Source organism: Melanotaenia boesemani, chromosome 1 (genome assembly GCF_017639745.1).
Source record: "Melanotaenia boesemani isolate fMelBoe1 chromosome 1, fMelBoe1.pri, whole genome shotgun sequence".
Taxonomy (NCBI): Eukaryota; Metazoa; Chordata; class Actinopteri; order Atheriniformes; family Melanotaeniidae; genus Melanotaenia; species Melanotaenia boesemani.
This window is the reverse complement of record NC_055682.1, coordinates 17,292,637-17,315,558: the sequence shown is the minus strand read 5'-3', so window position 1 is coordinate 17,315,558 and position 22,922 is coordinate 17,292,637. Positions and strand designations below refer to the sequence as shown.

General features: G+C 40.2%; 1 protein-coding gene across 1 annotated transcript in view; it reads left to right on the top strand.

Moving 5' to 3' along the window:
- The first annotated feature begins 20,347 nt into the window (after positions 1 to 20,347).
- The window catches only part of LOC121643644 (ephrin type-A receptor 6-like), a 73,150-nt gene continuing 70,575 nt past the window's right edge, over positions 20,348 to 22,922 (top strand). The window contains exon 1 of the mRNA XM_041991176.1: positions 20,348 to 20,603. Coding sequence (XP_041847110.1) covers positions 20,525 to 20,603 — 79 coding nt within the window. The 5' untranslated portion in view covers positions 20,348 to 20,524. The remainder of the gene's footprint in view (positions 20,604 to 22,922) is intronic.

Here is a 22,922-nt window from a genome sequence, read left to right as displayed (position 1 = left end):
CGTACACTGCTATCACAATAACATGTGTGAACTCCTGTGGCAGATAATATAGCCTCATGCTAATCGTCAATAGTTCAATGTCTCTGTTGCACAGTTGCTCTTTAATAGTGCAGTGCCCCGGTTTACACCATCTCACATTCACAAACACAGCTAGTCCCCTTCCTTTCCTCTTACTGCTGTTCATTGTTCTGTCCATCCACAGTAGATGGAAGTTGTCCAATAAAACTGTAGCATCAGGAATAAGGATGCTACCTTCTCTGTATTCCCGCTGGTGTCCTCTGAGCGCCACCAGCTTGTCCATCTTGTTGGTGTGACATGAGGTAGTTCAACAAATTACGTTTCCATGATGATTGAGTGGGTTATTGCTTTATTGTGGACAACCGTGACAGAATCAAGAGGCTTCATAACAGAAGCAGGGCAAGCCTAAATAAACAACTACACTGAGGAAAACAAGTCAAAATCCCACAAATCGTGACTGACAATATTTGCAATCAACTTCACAGAAAAACAAGTGGAAATTCGTTTATAGCAGGCAGACTTGGCTGCTGCCTTTCTCTGAGGCAGTAGTCTGTGTCTCTCCCTTTGTTTAATCTAGCTAGCTAGATGATGTACTAATCTAGCTAGCTAGATTAAACAAAGGGAGATCTCTTTCTCCTACCGTCTTACCTGCCCCTTCTGGTGTGTTCAGTTTGTACTCGAAGTTCCCAGTCAGAAATACAATGCAAACACCTCTTGAAGTCAGATATCCAACTCGGAAAATCGGAGCAAACTCACCAATCCCGATTTCACCCAGTAAAGATGGCTGACCAACAAATCAACAGTTTATACCTGCATAAACTTTATCTACACTAAACAAAGACAAGTTGCACACATGAGAAACAACCACTCTCTTTTTCATATATTAAAACACATTTACAATTTTTCTTATGTGATGTGATGGTTTACCTGATATCTTTAATATTCTTCTGTGATAATTTTCACAAACTGCTTTAATAATCTTCTGTAAAGAGACAGTGCAAACAAAAAAGTATCCTGGTGATGTACATTTTGGTTTTGCAAATTTTCCGACTTTGCCAACAAGAACGTGGTTCATGTTGCGAAGTATCCTGGCGAGAGGGAGAGTCCAGATCGCATGGGCTGACAACAGGGGTGCCTCAGGGCTCGGTACTTGGCCCTCTTTTCACTATATGTCACACAATAGTGTGAGGGTTCTTCTAAATACCAGCAAAAAAGGGATTTCCACTGTCAAAATAGGAGAGTACACAGAGTAGGGTAAAAAATAAAAGACATAAGAATACTAAAATGGTTAAGAGGAAAAAAACCATGCTGCTGCGGGGGGGAGAAGAAAGCATTACTCAATTGGTGCAATTTTTCTAGAAGAAGGAAAGAGGTTGGACGCTTCTCTTCATACACATTCCACAGTAATGGTTATTACCTGGTTTTCAGGGTGATAGTTCAACTCATTCTGAACAGTTTGTTTAATTTTTGAGCATTAAAGCATACTGCCAATTTTTCAATTCCACAAAGTGGTCAATCACTTGACTGTGACTCAGCTTTAAGACAGTCAGGAAGAGTTATGTACTGTTTGGATGGTCATCTGCTTTAATTCAGCTGTGGTTTGAAGTGACTGGGTCACTTGATTTGGAAGCTATTGGATTGTTTTTCTCTCTCTCTTAAGAAATTATTAAAATCTCAATTAAAATTTAAACTAATTCAAAAGATTTGGCTCCCTGTTTGAAAACCCCAAAATATGTGTTAATTCGCTCTTTTTACGTTAGAAGTCCGCTTTTCTTTTCTATGAAAATATGTCCTTTATAAGAATTTCCATTTCACGGAAAGCCTGTCCCAGTTGATGGTGCTTAAACGAGACGCTGGTCGCTCCAGTGCAAATATCTATCAAATATCCAACTTAAAACTGATTTCACTGCGGCCTTACCTCCCTTTTTCTGATCTCTCCTTGCTGCTTCCCTGTCTCTGCTTTGGGTGAAGAATTTCCTGATCTTACCCATCTACAGAACTCACGTGATAATAGGGTTAGTTTCAGTTAGTATAAGGTAATTTGGTTTCATTTATAAAAATAATGTGAAACTGTTTTTGTGACAGGTTACGAGACCTCAAACTGCGCTGTGCGCTCACCGCTCTCCCGACATATGGAAGAGCTGCGTGACATGTGTGTAATTCACCTGCTGCTTGTGCACGGTGACATGTAGTGACAGAATGTGCTCTTGAGCTGTTTCCTCTATTTGGAGTTAACACTCTTGCTACGCATTTGAGTTGAAATATCTTCTCCCATCTGAATTATCTGAATTAATTTATGATAAATATTTATTGCTAAAATTAATTAATTGTAGCATCTATACTGGGGCACAGCTAATTTATACTCATACCCAATAAATAGGGTCTGGCAACGCCGATGGCCTGGGTCAATCCTGCAGCCTGTCCAATACTCTGCCTGCAGTCTGTGCAGCAGCTTCCTCTGACTCCTTCAGTCCCGCCTGTACTGCAGCTTTATCTCTGTTCTGTCCTCCTTCCCTTCTGTTCCACTTGGTCTGCTGCTTGCCTTGCCTCCTTTGCTCATCCTTCCGCAGTCCTTAAGAGATGCTCCTTTCACTCATTGTCCAATCTAGAGCCAGGGGAGTGTGGGGACCTAACTGAAATCAGCTTTTCTCAGTCATGCCCAGGTTTCTACACACAGTGAAACCCAAAACCCAAAAATAAAAACCCACGCTAGTGTCAATAGCCAAACCCATGCAAAAATAATATAAAACCATAAAATTGATCAAGAATTAAGCTTAGGAAAATTAAGGTCCTACATTGACACATACACCCCCTCACTCAGTGCAATCATTGGCTCTCATGGCTTCTCCTACCACTGCTATGCAGATGACACTCAGCGTTTGCCATCCTTTCCACCTGATGACACAACCGTCTCAATGCAAATATCAGCATGCCTTGCTGATATCTCCGCATGGATGAAGAATCACCACCTTCAGCTAAATCTGTCCAAGACCAAGCTTATTGTTTTTCCAGCCAATCCTTCCTTACCCCCACAGATAAGTGTGAAGCTTGACTCTATCACACTTGTGCCAACATCTTCTACCAGGATCTTGGCATCATGGTAGACAACCAGCTGTCGTTGGTTCAGGCTCTGGTCATTTCATGCATTGTCTATTGCAATTCCTTACTGGCAGGTCTGCCTGCATGCTCAGTTTAACCTCTGCAGATGATTCAGAAAGCAGCAGCACATCTGATTTTTAACCAGCCCAAAAGAGCTCATGTCACTCTTCTGCTAATCACTCTTCACTGGCTTCCAGTTGCAGCATGCATCAAATTCAAAGCTTTGCTTCTGGCATGCAAAACAATAACCCAAATGGTTCCCGTTGACCTTTGCTCCTTAATCCAGAGCTACACTCCCTCTCACAGTTATGCTCTGCCCATAAAAGACACCTAGTGCTCCCACCACAATGTGGAGCAAATCAGTAGCTAGACTCTTTTCCTCTGTTGTTACCCAAGGGTGGAATGATCTACCAAACTCTGTCCAGTCCACAGAGTCCTTATATACTTTCAAGAGCAAGCTAAAGACTCAGCTATTTAAGGAACATTTCCACACTTGATTTCTTGCTTGTGTTGTTCTTACTGTCAGATGAAAGTCACTTTGGAGAAAAGCGTCTGCTAAATGACTGTAGTAGTATTAGTATTAGAATGCTCATAGGTCTGACCTCCAAGTTCTGAGTTAAATTGAACACAACACTAAACTTGTCTGTCTGCGATGTAGTGCCACAAAGTTTACTGCTGGGAGCCTCACAGAATTCATTGGTTGAGTGTATCACATGAGATGTCTTTACTCATATGCAATTGATCTGCTTGTTTCCAGACCACTACCACAAAGACTACAAAAGCTACACCAGTTAAAATAAAGCACTCTGTCAGACTTTATATTCTAGGTCCAGGTCCATATGGGACAGGTTCTGGGTCAGGATTCAGACTGCGGTTCACTTGTTAGTGATCTCTGAGCTACAGCATCATTATGTGGAAACTCTGCTTTATTTCAGCTTAGCTAGCATCTAGCTGGTACAGAATAAAAGTTAAACAACATCTTTAATGTTAGATAAAACCACATATATCTACACTGGAGCTACTTTTCTTTCTTCTCTTTTCTAGACTTTCTGAAAGCCACTCCTGAGCGCTTGGATAACTCATCCCTCTCTTGTAGCGCATGAAACAGGACAGGTTCTGTTCAGGTCAATCTAACAATGGCTGTGTTTCCATTACAGTATTTTGCTAAATTAAAGGGATATTTATAAAATTTCGACAAAGTGCAATTGCGATTTGCAGGTGTTTCCAGTGAATGATCTTCAGCGCATTAGCAGTTATTCTCATAAAATCTCATCACCGCGAGACTCCACTTTGAGGGGGAAGGACATTTTTTAATTCTTTGTAAAACTCTTGCATTTTGCTGTTGTTTGCTACCGAGAATGACAATTATATTTTTTCTTTAATTGTTTTTAAAAAGATTTTCATCTCCTCCTGCTAATATGCCATCTATATTTGACATGAACTGGTCACGTGACCCCTTATGTCATGGGACGTGTAAATGCGGAAAAAAAATGTTCCATTACACTTTGCAATATACTTTTATATCGACACGTCTGAAAAATGACCTCATGGGAGCGTAAAAACGTTTTAGCGCTATTTAAGAGGCTTTTTGAAATGCAGGTGTTTCCATTAGCATTTTTTTTATTGCGATATTTATGTTTTCGCTTGATCTGAGGTGTGTCCTGACAATCGGCTCTGAAACGGATTGTGGCCGACAATCGCAAGTATTGAACATGTTCAATATTTACAACCAAAAATCTTCACGTGTGTGTGGAAAGCTGACAACTCCTGAGTTGTGACTGCATGGATTGTGTCGTGGAATGGAATGTAGCCATTCAGAGAGCGAGCTGACTGCAGATCCAGGAAGGATATAAAGTCTGTGTTTACGCTGTCTCCAGTCTGTTTGTTTGTTTTTTGTTTTTTTTTTCCAGTTCCGGATTTTTCTGTTCATAATAGTCACAAGACCACCATTATGTATGTCCTCTGCTATGCTGGATGTTGTGTTTTCTGGGTGTTGCCATGGTTCTTCTTCGTTTTTCTGGTTGTTGCTATGTTTCTTCTTTTTTCGTTTCTGTTCAATCACGTTTGATCACGCAAGATTTCTGGCTCAGAGGACTAGATTCTAGATCGGTTGCGGGACAATGGTATGAGTGTTGTTCTGTGCTGAGATTGTCGGAGCACACCACACACAGTACAATCAAAACTGTTAAATCCCTGATTGTTTTATCTTCATGTGTGGGGTCTCTAACAGATAAAACATTTCTTTAGATTTAAAAAAATCCTTATGTGTGTACCAGCCTTTAGGAAAAGAACTGGTGCAACTTTGCAAACTGACATCTACTCACAGCTTGCACCAACCAGTAGCAGAACTGACCAGCCAAATCTGGACTTGACCAGATGGATTAAATACTGAAAGAATATGCTCCCATTCCTTTAAAGTACTTAAATTTTACCTTCATGTAATCAGCCTTAAGAAGAAGAGAAGGTGCTGTTGGGAGAGTCGTTTGTTGAGGTGAAAGTCCATCAGTGTGGCCTAGGACACATTTGCTTTAGCAATTGAACAAGAATTACACAAATCAAATTTGCTGGCCATCCATTCTGTTGTCATTAGAGATAATTCAGCCTGGACCAAGCTGGTGGAAAAACAGGATGCAGACTCTGTTACCCACTGGTGTCACTGGCATTACTTGTTAGGAATCAATACAATTAAAAGTTATAGAGGACAAGGATTAAAGGAAAGTAATCTACACACAGGATGTAAATCCTGCTCAGGACACTTTGCCGAGAAAGAAAGAAAAAGGTTCACTGGAGCTTTTCACAGGAGTCAGGTTTATATCCTGTTATTTGGGTTTTCATGCACTGACTTACATTTCTTTATGCAGGGTTGTGTAAAATGCAGAGCCATCTTAGAAAGTTACCATTAATCCAACATTTTTAATACAGAGGCCTTCTTTAATCGGTAGTTTATACAATGTCAAAAACTGTGTTTGCAGACCTGTAGCTATTAAATACTTTTGAAGGGCATGAATCCTTTCATATCCTTTAATCACTCAGAGGATCTTTCATCCCACTGGGCCTCTTAGATACAGCTTCAATCCAATTCCTAGACCACAAATCTGGGCTTCCCCTCCTGCCACTGAGATCGATCTTATAATAACAGGTGTTCACAGGTGTTCAAATGTGTCCACACATCGACCAAAAGCTTTTCTGAGCTTTAGAACAAAGGAATCGGCTCAGTAGGCAGCAGGAGAGGAAGAAACGCAATTTATGTGATGTCCTCTGTAGATGTTTGATGTGTCACCTTTTTTTTGACCCTGAGTTGGTGGGTTGAATATCTAACACGTCCTCTGATGTGAATAAATTTACTGTTACACAGTGTAAAATCCTCACTGACTCTGTGTTTTCATTCAAACTGTTTAACTGAGTGCTCAACATGGACATCTTTTTTTCTTCTTCTCCTTACAACTCGATTATTAGAAAAACTCAAGTTTACATGTGCAACAAAGAATGAAGACAAATGCCTGGTTTTTAATGAGTACTGACATTGTCTCAGTTTTATTTAATATCTTGGAAAAAGAAAGGTTACATTGAAGGCATAAGAACCTTTAGAAAGACACTTCCCTTCCAACTATTGTGATGTATATATAATTTAATGACAATATTATGATGGGGTGAGATGTGTACATGACGCATGTCCTATTCTGCATATCTTTGAAAGTGTTGTAATTCTTGTTATCAGAATTGTTTAGTGTGAATCTATTCATTTTCACGGTTCTAACTATTTTTCCTGGGGATCGTCAAAACATTAACAAAATGTTAATTGTGACCTTTTTGCTTTTGACTAAAATGAAACTTTTCCCTAAGGTAAATAAGGTTTATCAATCAAACATTACAAGCTTGCAAAAGGGCAGAATGGGCCTTTGTATGGATATTAAACTTTACATAGATCATTTTCATATGGCCGATTTTCTTTTAGCTTATTGAGTGTTGACTGTATCATTTTATGACTCATGATTAATCACAACTCATAGATCCCAATGAAACTCAAACAAGTGCTCAGTCTCCAGATTAAAATAATGGCATGTTATGTTTCTGTAAAACTCCAGATTTATGTAATTTAGAAGTTTCCGTACAAAAAGTGCAGTGTCACTCATCACAGAAAGATGCTTTGTTGGGTATTTGTTGGATGTTTAAGTATATCTTTCCTACTCACACCAGAAATCTCCAGCACCGGTCCTTGTGAACACCTGTCCTGCAGGTTTTCTGTACTTACAATAGGCTGCAACACACCTGACCCAAATCAATGGTTTAGCAGGCTTGTGCAGAGTTCTTCATTTGAACAAGGTCTTTACAAGGTCATTACATTTACAATCTGCAGGACAGTAGCTCACAAGGACTTGAGTTGGAGATTCCTGCCTTAAGCCAACAGTTCTGATGCCTCAGTGCAGCCAGTTTTAAAAAGCAACTGTGAACAATAACTAACTAACTAACTAACTAACTAACTAACTAACTAACTAACTAACTAACTAGATCTAGATCTAGAACTTAAGGATGAAAGTCTGGAACGAATGACAAAGCAAAGTAGCATTTGGTATTTCTCTTCAGCACGTCCAGTTTGTGTCTGTTATTTGTAACAAACTAAACAATGTTGGGATAGTTACTCTAAAAAGTAATTAGTTACTAATTACTCCTTACTTCTGTAAATTGTAATGAAATTACTTTATTTTACAATTTCTTAATTCACCGTGTAGACATGGACAAACATCATAGCTGAATCATCACCGCCTGTCTGCATAGTGTTTACTGTATATTGTTAACAAAATGGCTTTAAAACCACAAGAACAACATCCCTGTCTGTGGGAAGAAATGGGCATACTTGTTTTGTAATCATTTTATCTAGCATTTTTCTAAACCTGGGAGATTCAATAGTCGACAGGGGGAGCATGTCTCCTACAATGAACTCTGCAACTAGCTTGTTAATTTCTGTTACCGGCTGCTATGCTCCAGGAAATGTTGAAAAAAGCTTAGTCAGCTGCTGAAGGACTCCTTCCATTGACTGGCAAGCAGGATCTTTCACCACAAGTTTGGGCTGAAACTGGACCTAACTGAAAAAAATGCGAATATCACCACTGACCAAAAGCCATTATCTCCATCTCCAGCTCCTTTTTTTCCATTTTCCTTGGTTGGTGCACAATCAGCTACATAACGCAAATCGATCTCTATGGCAGGTTTCCCAGGCAAGCACACACGCAGGCAGCAGCATGCACATACCACTTAAAACAGATCAGAACTTTACACATAGGCAAACACGGCACGAGTAACGCAGAAAAACGCGTTACTGTAGTCCAGCAAAGTAATTTCGTTACCAATATTGTAAATGTAATGCACTACTTTACTTCATTACCCAAAAAAGTAATATTGTTTAATATTGTTACTGTAACGCCTTACTTTGTAACACGTTACTCCCAACACTGCCCGTTAACACCCTTACATTTTTTCACTACAAATGCTAAGTTTAAACACAGGTTAAACAATTTCACAGTAGCTAAAACATAGTTAAAACATGCTCTTTAACACCCCTTTTATCAGCTAAAAATAAACAAAAAAATAAATAAAATAAAACAAAACAAAACAAAATAAAATAATAATAATAATAATAATTATTATTATTATTATTATTATTGTCATTGTGTTATAAGTAATATTAGATAAATAAACATTTCAACTCCAGAACTAAATTATATACTTTGTGATGTTTACTATAAGAAGTTAAAGGGAACAACTGTGCCTTTTCCCAGGATGGGGAGACTTGGACGTATTGCCCCTTTGTAATTTATGCCTGTGAATACAGCACACCCCTAATTGCAGGGTTGTTTCTCTGTTTTTGCCCCTGTCTTCTTCTGATTGCAGTGCAATCAACCTTTACTAATATTATTTTTTCTCATTTACATTTTAATAGATAAAGGTACTTTGAAAGAAAAGATAAAAAAAGCCAACCTCTGACTATGCTTTTTCAATTTGTCAGAGAAAAGTGAATGCAAGTCATTTTATCACATTAGTTTAAATTATTTTTGGTTTATCTAACTCTGTCTCTCACACACACACAAACACACACATAAACACACACAAATATTAATATAATGTAGCATTTTATATGCTGTAGGCTGAGCATTACCTTCAGAAAGATCTGCTTTAGAGTCAGCTACTGAAATCTTTTGCAGTGATCCCACATACATGTTGGTTTTCATTTGGACTTTAAAGCTGCTCCTCTTGATCTGGGAGGAATTATTGAGCATGTGTCATAAATTCATATTGTCACAGGGTTCCTTCCAAGTCCTTCTCAGAGTGCTTGTGACATTTATTTCCCCACCTTCAATGCAAAACAACCAGGCACAACAGTTCTGTTAGAACAAATTCCTTTTGGTGCTACCTCCTCTGTGCCATCCACAAAATTACTTTAGTGTGGATCAATGTTTTTATACCATAAGCCCCTCCCACTAGGCTCAATGTCCAAAAGGAATATATATAACCAAAAAGACCACATCTCTTGGCAAAAGGTGTTATTCTAAATGTAACTTTCACATGGTTCAATCATTATTTTAAAGAAAAATGCCTCTAGAACACTTTATTTCCCATAATTATTACAAACTGAACACACTTTGAAACCTGTGTCAGGTGATCCAGGACAAGAGCAAGAACTTTCTATTTAAAGATTGCAATATCATTCCGCCTGGTTTTGCCAAACAATGCAGGATTCAGCTGGAATACCACGCACTGCAACAACAGGTGAATGTGTTCGAGTGAAATGTGTGCCAAAACCAGGTGAGAGCTACAAACAGAGAAGGGTGGGACAGATACCAAAAGGAAAGATGTTGACAAACTTCAAAAACTACCAATAACAGAGGGAAAAAAAAAGGAATTCCATGTGTACAAAAGGCCCCATAAGTTGCATTATTGTTAATTTCAGTTATCTATTGTAAATAGTCAGGACAGCATTTTGTCCCTGTGGGGACACCATAACTGCACAACAGTCCTAGCTTGGCTCCGCTCAGAATCTTGTCGCTTCAAAGTATTTGTTGGCAGGAGCTGACCCCATTGCATGTTTGGAGATATATCGACGAAAAATGGCCAAACGACCCAGTTAGTCCACCAGCAGATGCGTTTGACTCTGCTGAGCTACATGGGGTGACCTTCTGTGGTGTATCATCCACGTCTGAGACATGAAGAGCTGCCGATTTGGACAGATATAACACCTGGCAGGAGCTTCTAGGCACTACAGTGCAGGAACTCCTGCAGGAACAAGGGGTGGCGGCTGGAAACAGCTGTACAACTGCTAAGGATTATTGCCTTGCAGAGATGCTTCTCCTGAAGAGGGCTCAACAAGACAGCTTCCCCGACAAATTACGCCTTCTCAAAGCGGAAAAACCAGTTCCACGTAGGCCCTGTCTCCATAGATTAGTGAGACTGGAGAACTAATTAGAGTTGGTGGTTGCCTCCGTCGATCTGAGGATCTAGTTTGTACTGACTTACGTCCATTAGTTCTGGACCCCTCCCATCCAGTCACTAATTTGCTCATCCGGGACTATGATATCCATCTGTGGCGTCCTGGACCGGAGCATGTTTTTGCTGAGAACCGGAGTAAAAACTGGATTCTGAGAGGCCAGGAGGCTGTACGGTGCTTCCAAAGAGGCTGGACAGAATGTCGCAGATGGAGAGCAAAGCCGACAGTGCCTTATTCAGACCAAGGAACCAACTTTAAAGGTCCCATATTATGCAAAATTCACTTTTTAATGGTTTTGGAACAGTCATACTGGTCCCCCCGCATGTGTAGGAGACCCGTAAGTGTGAAACTCTTTCAGGCGCTCTCTCTCCCCCCTGCTCCACCTCCAGGGAAGTAAGCGCTGAAATGAGCTTGTTTGAAAGCGTGTACGTTATGACGTCATAAGGGACAATAACCACTCCCCACAGAGCGATGGACCCGTCTACCGGCTCTCAAAGCCCGCCCTCTAAAAATCACCTAGCGCCCAGTGTTTTTCCCTCTTCGGCAACCCTCGTTAGCGGACATGGCTAAGCGACAGAAGCACTGTTCTGTTTGTGGCTGCATAAATGAACACGAAAACGTTTTTTTACTTCCATCCACTGAACCCACGAGGACTGAGTGGATTAATTTTATTTTTGGAGGAAATGTACCCGGAAAACTTCCAAAGGTTTTGCATGTCTGTGGCCAGCATTTCAAAGAGGACTGTTTCCACAACATGGGGGCATGGAAAGCAGGCTTCGCCAACCGTTTGAAGCTGAAGCCAGGTTCAATACCAACTGTCCGTGACACAGCTGGAGAGGTAAGAGCTGGCAGTTATTTTATCGTTTCGGCCTTATTAGTCTGATAGCTTGAAAATATATTAACCTGTCAATCACCTCATGACGGGCGATGCGATGGGCGGAGCCAACAGCTGAGCTGCTCCACCAGGGTTCCGCCCACCATAAACGGCACATTTCTGAAGCTGCTAAAAAGAGGGAGGTGAAGAGAAGCCGCTGCACTCAAACTGAGGGTCGATTTGTCCATACCATGGCGGAAATATTTCATTTAGATATTAATGAATGGTCTCAGATTGGGAATAAAGTGTATAATATGGGACCTTTAAAGGTGGTGAAACAGAGCTGCAGCAAGCGTTCGCAGCCATGTCACCAGACCTTCAGCAGCTCTTAGCGCCACATAAGATCCAGTTCCATTTCAACCCTCCAGCTGCCCCTCATTTCGAAGGCGCATGTGAGAGCAAAATCCACAGCGTAAAGGCGGCTTTGTTCACCACTGCTAGAGCACAGCTGCTATAAGAAGTGGTCTTCTGTACGGTGCTCGTGGAGGGAATCCTCAACTCCAAGCCCCTGGGCTACGTTTCATCGGATGTTGGTGATGTGGATCCCGTAACTCCGAACTGCTTATTGATGGGGTGGCCTTATGGGTCCCTGCCACCAGTGGTCTACCCCAAGTATGAGTTGCTGAGTCGCCAGAGATGGAAACATGCGCAAGTCCTTGCCGACCACTTTTGGGCACGCTTCATAACGCTGTACTTACCTGGACTGCAGCCCCATCAGAAGTGGCACTCTACATCCGGAGACGTGATGGAGAACTCTGTCTTTGGCCCGTTGGACACATTGTGAAGGTGCACCCGAGCCCTGATGGGCATAGTAGATTAGCTAATGTCAGGGTGAAGGACAGGACCTACACTAGACCTGTCGCCTGGCTGGTGATTCTGCCAGCCCTTCCTGAGGAAGACCAGAAGAATAGTGACGCTTTTGTTTAGAGCAAATGTATTACATATTCTGAGTGTGGTTAATGTTAGCAGCTAAGTGCTACTCATGCTAGCCAGCAAGCATGTGAAGTTTGGCCCATTCCGGTCTATAAATGTTTACTTTACACTCGTTTGGTGTAAATAGGGCTTGGTTTGTGTCTCAGTTGTGTGTTATGCAAGATAACAGGTTATATGAATCAGTTGTACAAGTATTTGTATTCTGTTTATTTACAGAAGACCACACACACCCCCAAACTCCCGTGCGAACATATGCACACATCAAGTGATGCTGTAATGTTTTCTGAGGATACAATACAGAACAGTTGAACCAACCATCTCGCCTCATCCTTTCATCCCCCATCATCTTCATTAAAGCCTATTCCCTCATATCTAATAAAGTCCTGGCCTCAAGTGGTGTTCTGGCCGACACTCCAGGTTGAGAACGGTGAAAATATGTCCAGCACCTTACAGTCCTCTGCACCCCGAATTATCTCACGAACACAATGTGTACCATGTGTGTAGATCACAGTCAGATAAGAGCGGTGACACTGCTCCCTGACGCATACAAAGTAAATCTTGGAATTATTTCCTTGCATTTTAATTCCCCCAAAAAACAAACAAACAAATAAAAATAATGATATGTGTGATACTCAGGACCAGTCAGTAACAAACCTAAACTTACTTAACCTCTTTCCTCCTTTTTCCTTGCACTCATCCTTTCAAAACGTATAATTTCTTTCCTTCTTTTTCCATTGACCATAGCTGATAAAAGTCTTTCTGTTTTTGTGTCTGCTTCCGAAATATTGCACTGTTTTGTCCTCCTCTCTTTACTGAGTGCTCATCCTCCTTGCTCTAGCTCCACTTCTTCCTCCCCTGTCCTCAGTCTTCTGCATGACCAGTTCCATGTCAGCCCTTAATTGTGTTTTGATGTTCTTCCAGACCTGCAATTGAGCTCCATTCTCGCCAGCCAAAACAGAGCAGACGTTTGTCAATGCACAGGCACCGTGAGATTCCCCACTCTCACACATTTTCTTGCTGTTTCCATTCATTTACCTACTTTCACTTCTTCTCATTCCTTTCTTTTCTGCCCTATTTAATCAATCAATCAATCAATCAATCAATCAATCTATCTATTTATCTATCTATCTATCTATCTATCTATCTGTCTGTCTGTCTGTCTGTCTGTCTGTCTGTCTGTCTGTCTGTCTGTCTGTCCGTCCGTCCGTCCGTCCGTCCGTCCGTCCGTCCGTCCGTCCGTCCGTCCGTCCGTCCGTCCGTCCATCCATCGATCCATCCATCCATCTATCTATCTATCTATCTATCTATCTATCTGAAAAGAAATGCAGTGAAGCAGTAACATCACTGTAGGCTGAAACCAAAGACCTCCTTCACCCTCTGGGGCCCATGTCACATGTAATCACTGTAACTTATAAGAGAACACACACACACAGAAACACACAAATCTAAGCTAAGCATGGGGAGTAAATATTTGTGCTGTGCAAGCTCTAGACAGAGGAAGGTTCCTCACCTCAGCAGTGTGCCACCAAATCATGAAATATTCAGAGAGAGAAGGATGGGAGCGGGGGAAAAAAAGAGAGAGTGAGAGGGAAAAAAGGGAGAAAGAGAGAGGTCACATATGAGATGGACGGTAGGGAAGAAGTGAGTGGGTAGGTAGCTCTGTAAAACAGCAGACGATGGGAAGGGAAGGATTGAGTTGTTTATGGTGAGAACAAGAAAAAAAACAGAGGAGCTGTTGAGGATGGCAGAGGGAGTGAACAACAAGGCTGAAGGCTAAAGACAGGAAAAGATGGACAGAAGAGAAGAGAGAGGTTACAAAATACAGATCAGAGAGGAAGAATGTAAACATGAATGATGAAGATGTAGCCAGGGGGTGAGCAATATTAGAAACAATCGGACAGTAAAATGTGTGTTGTCCTATGGCAGAGGAGACATGTAATAGTAAATGGACTGCAGGAAGCAATGCTCTACAGCTCTTAATGGTACCAGTCAGTCTACAGGTAAAGAGTGATTATCCCCATCCAGGGCTTAATGAGGGTTTATTCTGTCACGGGTGATTCTGCCCTGGGATGTTGAAAGACCTCTCACTGGTAAAACTGCTCTGTTTGCATCCATTCTGCTTACTTTGTAACTTCAAGCTATTGCAACACTATTCCAATACTGTCCCTTTCTAATTCTCACTACACTATCAGAGTGAATTCAACTTTAAAGTATTGTACTTTGTTTAAACTTTTTATGTACGTACGTACGTACGTATATATGTACCCCAGAATTTGTATTTTATACGTTTGAATTTGGTGATATGCAACAGTTTAGGGATGATATGTCAAATTTTAATCTGTTATTCACACACAAACTGAAGTTTTTAAGGTGAAAAGGTTATCTAGATTATTTTTTCTTCTTTGCAAAGCTCCATCACAGCTTGGGTATAACAAGCAAATGTCTCCCTACAGTAATCAGATGTGGCTTTGTTTGTTTATATCCTTTCCAAAAGGATGTACACCTCCAACTATATATTATCGAGTTCTAACTTTGACATTTTGAAAACAGCTGCAGTATAGCTAAAAGCTTTGTGTTAATTACATTTTAATTTACATTTGATAAACCCACAGGTGCTATTGTCCAATGACACATAATAAAAGTTGGAAAAAGCTGTTGGATATAATATAATATAATATAATATAATATAATATAATATAATATAATATAATATAATATAATATAATATAATATAATATAATATAATATAATATAATATAATATGTCCATCCATTAATCCATCCATTATCTATACCTATATATATATATATATATATATATATATATATATATATATAATATATACTTATATATATATAGTTGTCATCCAATGACGTGTTGCTGGGGGCCTAACACAGCATTTAGCAGGTGAGAGGCAAGGTACACCCTGGACAGGCCACAGCTTATTTTGTATATATATATATATATATATATATATATATATATATATATATATATATTTATATATTCATTTTACGTTGTCAGAGACATCAGTAACATACCTCTTCCTCATGCTGGTCACCAGTCTGGTCACATTTTACTGTGGGATGGCATCTCATTCCTCAACCAGAAGTTGTAGAAGGTCAACCAATATATTTGGTTTTGTCACTTTGGCACATGTAGCACACCCAAGCTCAATTGAATAGAGGACTAAACTCACATCTGGCCATTCCATCCTGTCCACTCCCAAATTATGGAGGTGCTCTGTGATGATCATGGCCCTGTGTGAAAGATTGCTGTCATCCTGGAGGACAGAGTTAGGCTCCCAGATTCTGGAGATATGTAATCACTGGCTCTGTGATCTCCATCTGGTAAATCTGTCTATCAATTAAGTGGCACCTGGGTGACTGGCAGACACCTAACAACATTTAGATCTCAAAACAAGAGTACAAACAGGAAAATATTGGAGGGATTTTGACATTTTTGGGGGGGAGGATCACACACATGTTTCACTGTTTTACTAATTCCAGCTCCTAAGTGATACTTCAGTGTAAAGGTGAATCTGGCTTTTCAACAATGTATAATGCAGTCTATCTATCTATCTATCTGTCTGTCTATCTGTCTGTCTGTCTGTGTGTCTGTCTGTCTGTCTGTCTGTCTATCTGTCTGTCTGTCTGTCTGTCTCTCTGTCTGTTTGTCTGTCTATCTGTCTGAAAAGATAGTGGAGCAGTAACATCGGTGTGTATATACACTGCTCAAAAAAAAAAGGGGACACCAAAATAACACATCCTAGATCTGAAAGAATGAAATATTCTTATTAAACACTTTGTTCTTTACATAGTTGAATGTGCTGACAATAAAATCACACAAAATTATCAATGGAAATCTAATTTATTAACCCATGGAGGTCCGGATTTGAAATCACACTCAAAATTAAAGTGGAAAAACACACTACAGGCTGATCCAACTTTGATGTAATGTCCTTAAAACAAGTCAAAATGAGGCTCAGTAGTGTGTGTGGCCTCCACGTGCCTGTATGACCTCTCTACAACGCCTGGGCATGCTCCTGAAGAGGTGGCAGATGGTCTCCTGAGGATCTCCTCCCAGACCTGGACTAAAGCATCCACCAACCCCTGGACAGTCTGTGGTGCAACGTGGCGTTGGTGGATGGAGCGAGACATGATGTCCCAGATGCGCTCAATTGAATTCAGGTTTGAGGAACGGGCGGGCCAGTCCATAGTATCAGTGCCTTCGTCTTGCAGGAACTGCTGACACACTCCAACCACATGAGGTCTAACATTGTCTCGCATTAGGAGGAACCCCGGGTCAACCGCACCAGTATGGTCTTACAAGGGGTCTGAGGATCTCATCTCGGTACCTAATGGCAGCCAGGCTACTTCTGGCGAGCACATGGAGGGCTGTGCGGCCCCCCAAATAAATGCCACCCCACACCATTACTGACCCACTGCCAAACTGGTCATGCTGGAGGATGTTGCAGGCAGCAGAATGTTTTCCATGGCATCTCCAGACTCTGTCATGTCTGTCACATGTGCTCAGTGTGAACCTGCTTTAATCTGTGAAGAGCACAGGGCGCCAGTGGCGAAGTTGCCAATCTTGGTGTTCTCTGGCAAATGCCAAACGTCCTGCATGGTGTTGGGCTGTAAGCACAACCCCCACCTGAGGATGTCAGGCCCTCATACCACCCTCATGGAGTCTGTTTCTGACCATTTGAGCAGACACATGCATATTTGTGGCCTGCTGGAGGTCATTTTGCAGGGCTCTGGCAGTGCTCCTCCTGTTCCTCCCTGCACAAAGGCAGAGGTAGCAGTCCTGCTGCTGGGTTGTTGCCCTCCAACGGCCTCTTTCACGTCTCCTGATGTACTGGCCTGTCTTCTGGTAGCGCCTCCATGCTCTGGACACTACACTGACAGACACAGCAAACCTTTTTGCCACAGCTCGCACTGATGTGCCATCCTGGATGAGCTGCACTACCTGAGCCACTTGTGTGTGTGCACTGCCAGCAATCAAAAGTGACCAAGACATTAGCCAGAAAGCATAGAAACTGAGAAGTGGCCTGTGGTTAACACCTGCAGAACCACATATATATATATATATATGTATATATATTTATACACTCAGATTTTATGCAAATAAAAACATTTTATGTTAAAGCTGAAACTATAGATTGACCTAAATATTATAGACTGGAAACTGGAATTTTAGTCTGTAAATAATAAATAGGGAAATACAGAAGCAAAGTCATAATAATTGGGAACAGGATCTTCTGCTGAAAGTGAGAATGTGCAAAATATTCATGGATTGCTATTTTCTGGATTTATTGTCATAAATCTGCATTATGGTATTTTAAAACTAGAAATGATCTTACAGAGAAATAAAAAAAAATCCTCAGCAATTTTCACTGAAATGGCCAAGTTTTTGAGGATAATACGTTTGTGGAGCAAAAGTGTTTCTGGGACAAACAGATCAAGTGGCATTGCTTTTACTGCAAAAATAGAATCATGGAGATACGGGGAACAGTTATGCTCTTTTCCTCTGCAGGAAATAAAAGGCTTTCTATTGACCATTAGAATCAATAGCCTCATGCCTGGAGCCTTTCAAACAGCAGTTGAAATGGAGGATGCAACAGGGGGGAGATAAAACTAAAAACAAAAATTAATAAATGAAACAAAGGGGCTTGTGGGTAATTCCGAAACTACTATCTATATTTTTGAAATTGTGTCATTTGAAGTAGAGGTTGAACACGCTTATTTGGGAGAATAAAAATTTTATATTTAATTCTTCATCTCCATGCCTGGTTGTGTGTGTAGCAAGATTACTGAGGGAGACTCATTTGAAGGTAGGTGTCACTATCCATGGCACTGACATGTTGTGTTAACATGATGCCAAACTGAGGCCCTGCTTAGACATCACTGTTTACACGCAAAATACGTTTTTGAAAACACACACGCATTTACACAACAGCAGACCAAAAAAAATGATGTAGCGGCACAAACATGACACAGAGGTCTGCCATTGATGTTGTGTATGAGTGTGCAATTGCAAGATGTTGTGAAACACGTCATTGTTGCCAAAAGATTCCTCTTCCAGTTTACTCTGATGGGAATCTCCTTGCATTAGGAGAAAAAATCACTCTGGAGGCCGTTGCCAAATCTTTTTATCCACCATCCACCCAAAACCATGTTACTGTGTAAACAAGAGGCCAGAACGTAACAAAACTTTTGCATGTTACTGTCTCAGCATTGTGGTGTAAACATGGCCTGAGTCACACTGAGAGAAGAACTGAGCCTTGTTTCCTGAACTAGATAAGGATAAGCCAAAAAATTCATGTAAAGAGCTGCACTACAAGTGCACTGTGTATTGCACTCCAGTTGTTTTTTAAAAAAGAGATTTTATCGACTCAAAAATCTTTTTATGACAACTGTTAAAAATGACCATCTCTATTAAAGTTGAATACAAACCCCATAGAAACTAAACAGGTTTACACAAAAGGGGCTAGCTTGTCTTTTTTCCCCCCAAACTATGAGCTAATCCTGACAAGCAACACAGGACAGACATTAGTTTGACTATTATGAAATGCTATGCACTACATAAGATTTATATTCTTGCACCCAAATATGTTAACTTCTTGGTTTATAAGAGCTACAATTGTAAAGCTTTAAAGTTTTGCAGTAATTTTTCTGTATATCTTGTTTTCTTTACAGGAATGTAAACAATGCAGTAGATGTAAGTTCTTGTAAGAAATTAAGCGCAAACATTACTTATCATTTGTTTTGGCAAGAAGGTTATGGCATCTTCCACCTTCCTTCCAAGCTGTAATTACATCAGCTGTCAGCCAAAAACATCGAGAGTGACTAATGCAGCCCATCAGTCTATGCTGTACCTTTATCCTTCAACAGCTGAGCTCTGACTCTGGAGACCAAAAGGTCATTGTATCTTCTCACTGACTGTGGATCCCAGTGGACTTCTATTAACAGTCATCTTCACCATTGTGAAGCTCACAGACCAGAAGTGGTAGGAGTGTTTGAAGTGATGATGAAAGTCTTTGTTTCCGGACATGCTAAACCAAAGCTAAGCAAAAGTGTTGAGTGGGTTCTTTTCTAATGAGCAGACACCCACATTTGTGTGTGTGTCTGCATGTGTCTGTGTGTAAGCACCCTAAAACTCACTGTGCTTTGTATAAAATTAGTTTTAACCTATCTGTCTGCTCTCTTTCCTCCCTTGACACCCAAAATAGATACTGCCCCAGACACATTACTATTCCTATAACATAATCAAATGCAGACAAAACCTACAGCACCGGGTTAATACAGCTGTGTAATAATGGCTTCATATTTCCCTCCATCTCCCCGACGCCCCCTGGAATCAATAACACAGCAGAAACCCGTACTTTCCGTCTGTATTCTAAGAAAGTGAGAAATGAGGTGATATATCGCAAAGGACAAGTTGTATTTGCTTTTAAATCTTTAGCTGTGGTTTAAAACACGTCTCCCTAGGCTGCGCAGGAGCATCCCTCCTATCCTGAGAAAAGAGAGGGAGATACACGCATTGATACGGCGGCGCAGGAGGGGATGCACCGGCTGAAAGTGCGGCGGAAAGTCCAGGTTGTCTTCTACTCCTTCTCACTCTTGTACCATCCTTCTGGAATAAAAAAATCACACACACACAGACACACACAAACAAAACAATCTGAAGTCATCGTATGCATCCACCGAGGAGCTGCGTTTTGGGACACTTTGGTCATACTCTGCACCTCCCGACGTCGACCTGTGCGCGTTTTGATACTATTTAATTTTTTTTTCTCTTTCATTTTTTGACTTATTGCAGCATAAGTCGTCTTTTCTTTTCTTTTTTTTTTTCTTTTTAATGGCTCGTTTGTTTGTTTGTGTGCTCAGAGAGGAGTCTGGGATGCTTGGCTGAAAAAAAGGCAGGAGAGAGAGAGAGAGAGAGAGAGAGAAAGGAAAAAAAAACTCTTGTGGATGCGACTGTGACCACCTAAGTCTTGGATACTGAGAAGATTTCAATGAAATCTTCCGTGAAAATCCCCACCTATTCACTTTGTGGATCTATTTAAGAGCCTTTGCAGCGTTTTAGTTCAAAGCGCACTTGCGTCTGACCTAAAGATGTACTCCCTTGGGAAATACTGCGTGCTTTTGCTTTTGCTTGAAAGCAGCCTGTCGGACTCGGGAACCTCAAACCAAGGTGAGTGCGGCCACCACAGTAAGTATAACAAAAGTGGATGATCCAAATAAATAAAGTCTTCTCCAATAATCCTGACTCTATCCATGCAAAAAGGAATGTACCATACCCTCATTCATCTCAGATAGGTCTCATGGTGACAGGTACAGTTTGTTAGTTGAACAGTGGTGGCATCAATTTGTCAAACAATATTTAGACATGCATAACCAACCAACCATTAAATGCAGGAAATAAAATATATCTTTAAAGGATTGATTTTTTTTTAAATCCAAGTCCATGTAAATAAACTATTATCTTTAGTGAATGTTAAAAAACATAAACAAAGATGATATTTTCTACAATTGTGTGCTTAAATGAGAAAAAGATAGATCTGTTTTGCAATACAATTAAGGCATCAAAATACAAAATGCAGACAGAAATGCTATCAATCTAATTTTAGAAATGAATCTTATATTCTGCATCACTTCCAAAGTCTGGGTGCACATGAACAACACCACAGCTACCGCAGCTATAGGGACCATTGAATGTTACAGTAAATGTCAGCCTCTGGCAAACTGTCAGCTGATACTGTTGTTGCTGCTTCAGTCTTCCTCTGGGTCGCATACAGTGAGCTCATATATTTCTGTATGAACATATAACAGGTTTTGGTCAATCCCATCTCAGGAGAATTCCTCACAGACACACACTGTGAGAAAAAATTGTGAATCTTATCATACTTGAACCAAAAGTTGGGACAAAATTTATTAGAATCATTTTGAAGAAGTCGTCTCCAGTCACATGAATAGTGTGTCCATCTGCATATGTATAAGAAACTTAAGGCATAAAATCAGCTGTATGTCATATGAGCAAAAAAGTTGCCACAAGGTTCTTGTCAATCTGTTCCTGACTCCTTTCACTGTATACATTTGCAGAGGTGTGTTTAATAATTCTTCCTGAATGGTTAGTGTTTATGATAAACTTCTCAATGATGACAGGAGCCCTTTGACTCGCCAAATGTCAATGTCTTCTTCTCTTCATTTCTCTATGTGTTTTGTGTCTGTGGATGTGTGTGTTTTCCCACCAGGATATCTGTCTGCCTGTGATGGTGACAGGCATGGGTAGGAGGGGTGCGCTCAGAGGGAAACTAGAAAAAAATGACAATGTGAGGTGTTTAAAATGTAGCAGGGACATGTCAATATAAACTAGCCAGGTAGTTCAGGGAGTCTTACTATAACAGAATGTATTTATGCATCATTTATCCTTTTGAGGCCAAATATAAGAATAAATTAACATAGAAAATGACCCCATCTATCTGTTAATAAAAATAATATATTTCAAGATCTAGTCTTTGTTTGAAAACGCATTTCCTGTGTCTACTTTTAGAATGTCAAAATTATATACATACATTACATCTACTTGCACATGTATATTCATTACATAATGGTTAAAAAAAAAAAAAACAACAACTCCAAAGCAACTTCCAGCTAAAAAAAGTGTCATTACTGCTCTCATAAATGGTTTGAATGGTTCTTTTTACAAAAAATAATGCATGGATATCCGTACATATCCTTAGGAAATTCTGAGCCACGTCAATGGAGGCGCACTGCCTGATGTCTGCAGGACTGTCCTGGTTCTGAAACAACAAAAACAGAAAATGCAGCAAAACAAATTTAAATATAATCGAATTAACTATTATCCACTATTTAATAACATATTTCTTATGTATAGGTGTTTTAGTTTGTTGTTGTTTTTGTAATTAGATCATTTTAAATGAACTCTGACCACTGACTCTTGGACTGTTTCATATATGTGATTGAAAAGAAAATTCTATTCTCGTATTATCAAATCACTCCTTATATTGGTAAACTAAAATAAAAAATAAATAAATTCAGACTTTTCTACTTGATTAAATAGACAATATCAGCGATTATTAGCCAATTTGTATGGGACAGTGGGCCGTTATCATTTATCCACATCACTGCTCAGCAGCATTGATATATAAAAACTCCCAATCCTGTCTGACAGGTATCTTGTCCACAGGCAAACCTCAAATCCTCAGCACTATGGAGCATTCCAAAAAAAAAAAAAAAACCAAACAATGTAAAATGAGAACATTTAAACTATAAGTTGCAAAACAACAATGAAAAGGCTGTTTCTCATTACCATTGGACCTTAAAGAAATTAGATAATTGAATAAAAAAGCTAAACAATCTTTTGCATTTACAAAAATTCTCTCAGGTCTCACCAGAGCTTTGCTGGTTGCTCTTGATGCTGCTACCTGCATGGCATGTTCCAATTGGCTTTTGTGCATGGGCCGCATTCCAAATTACCATCAGCCAGTAT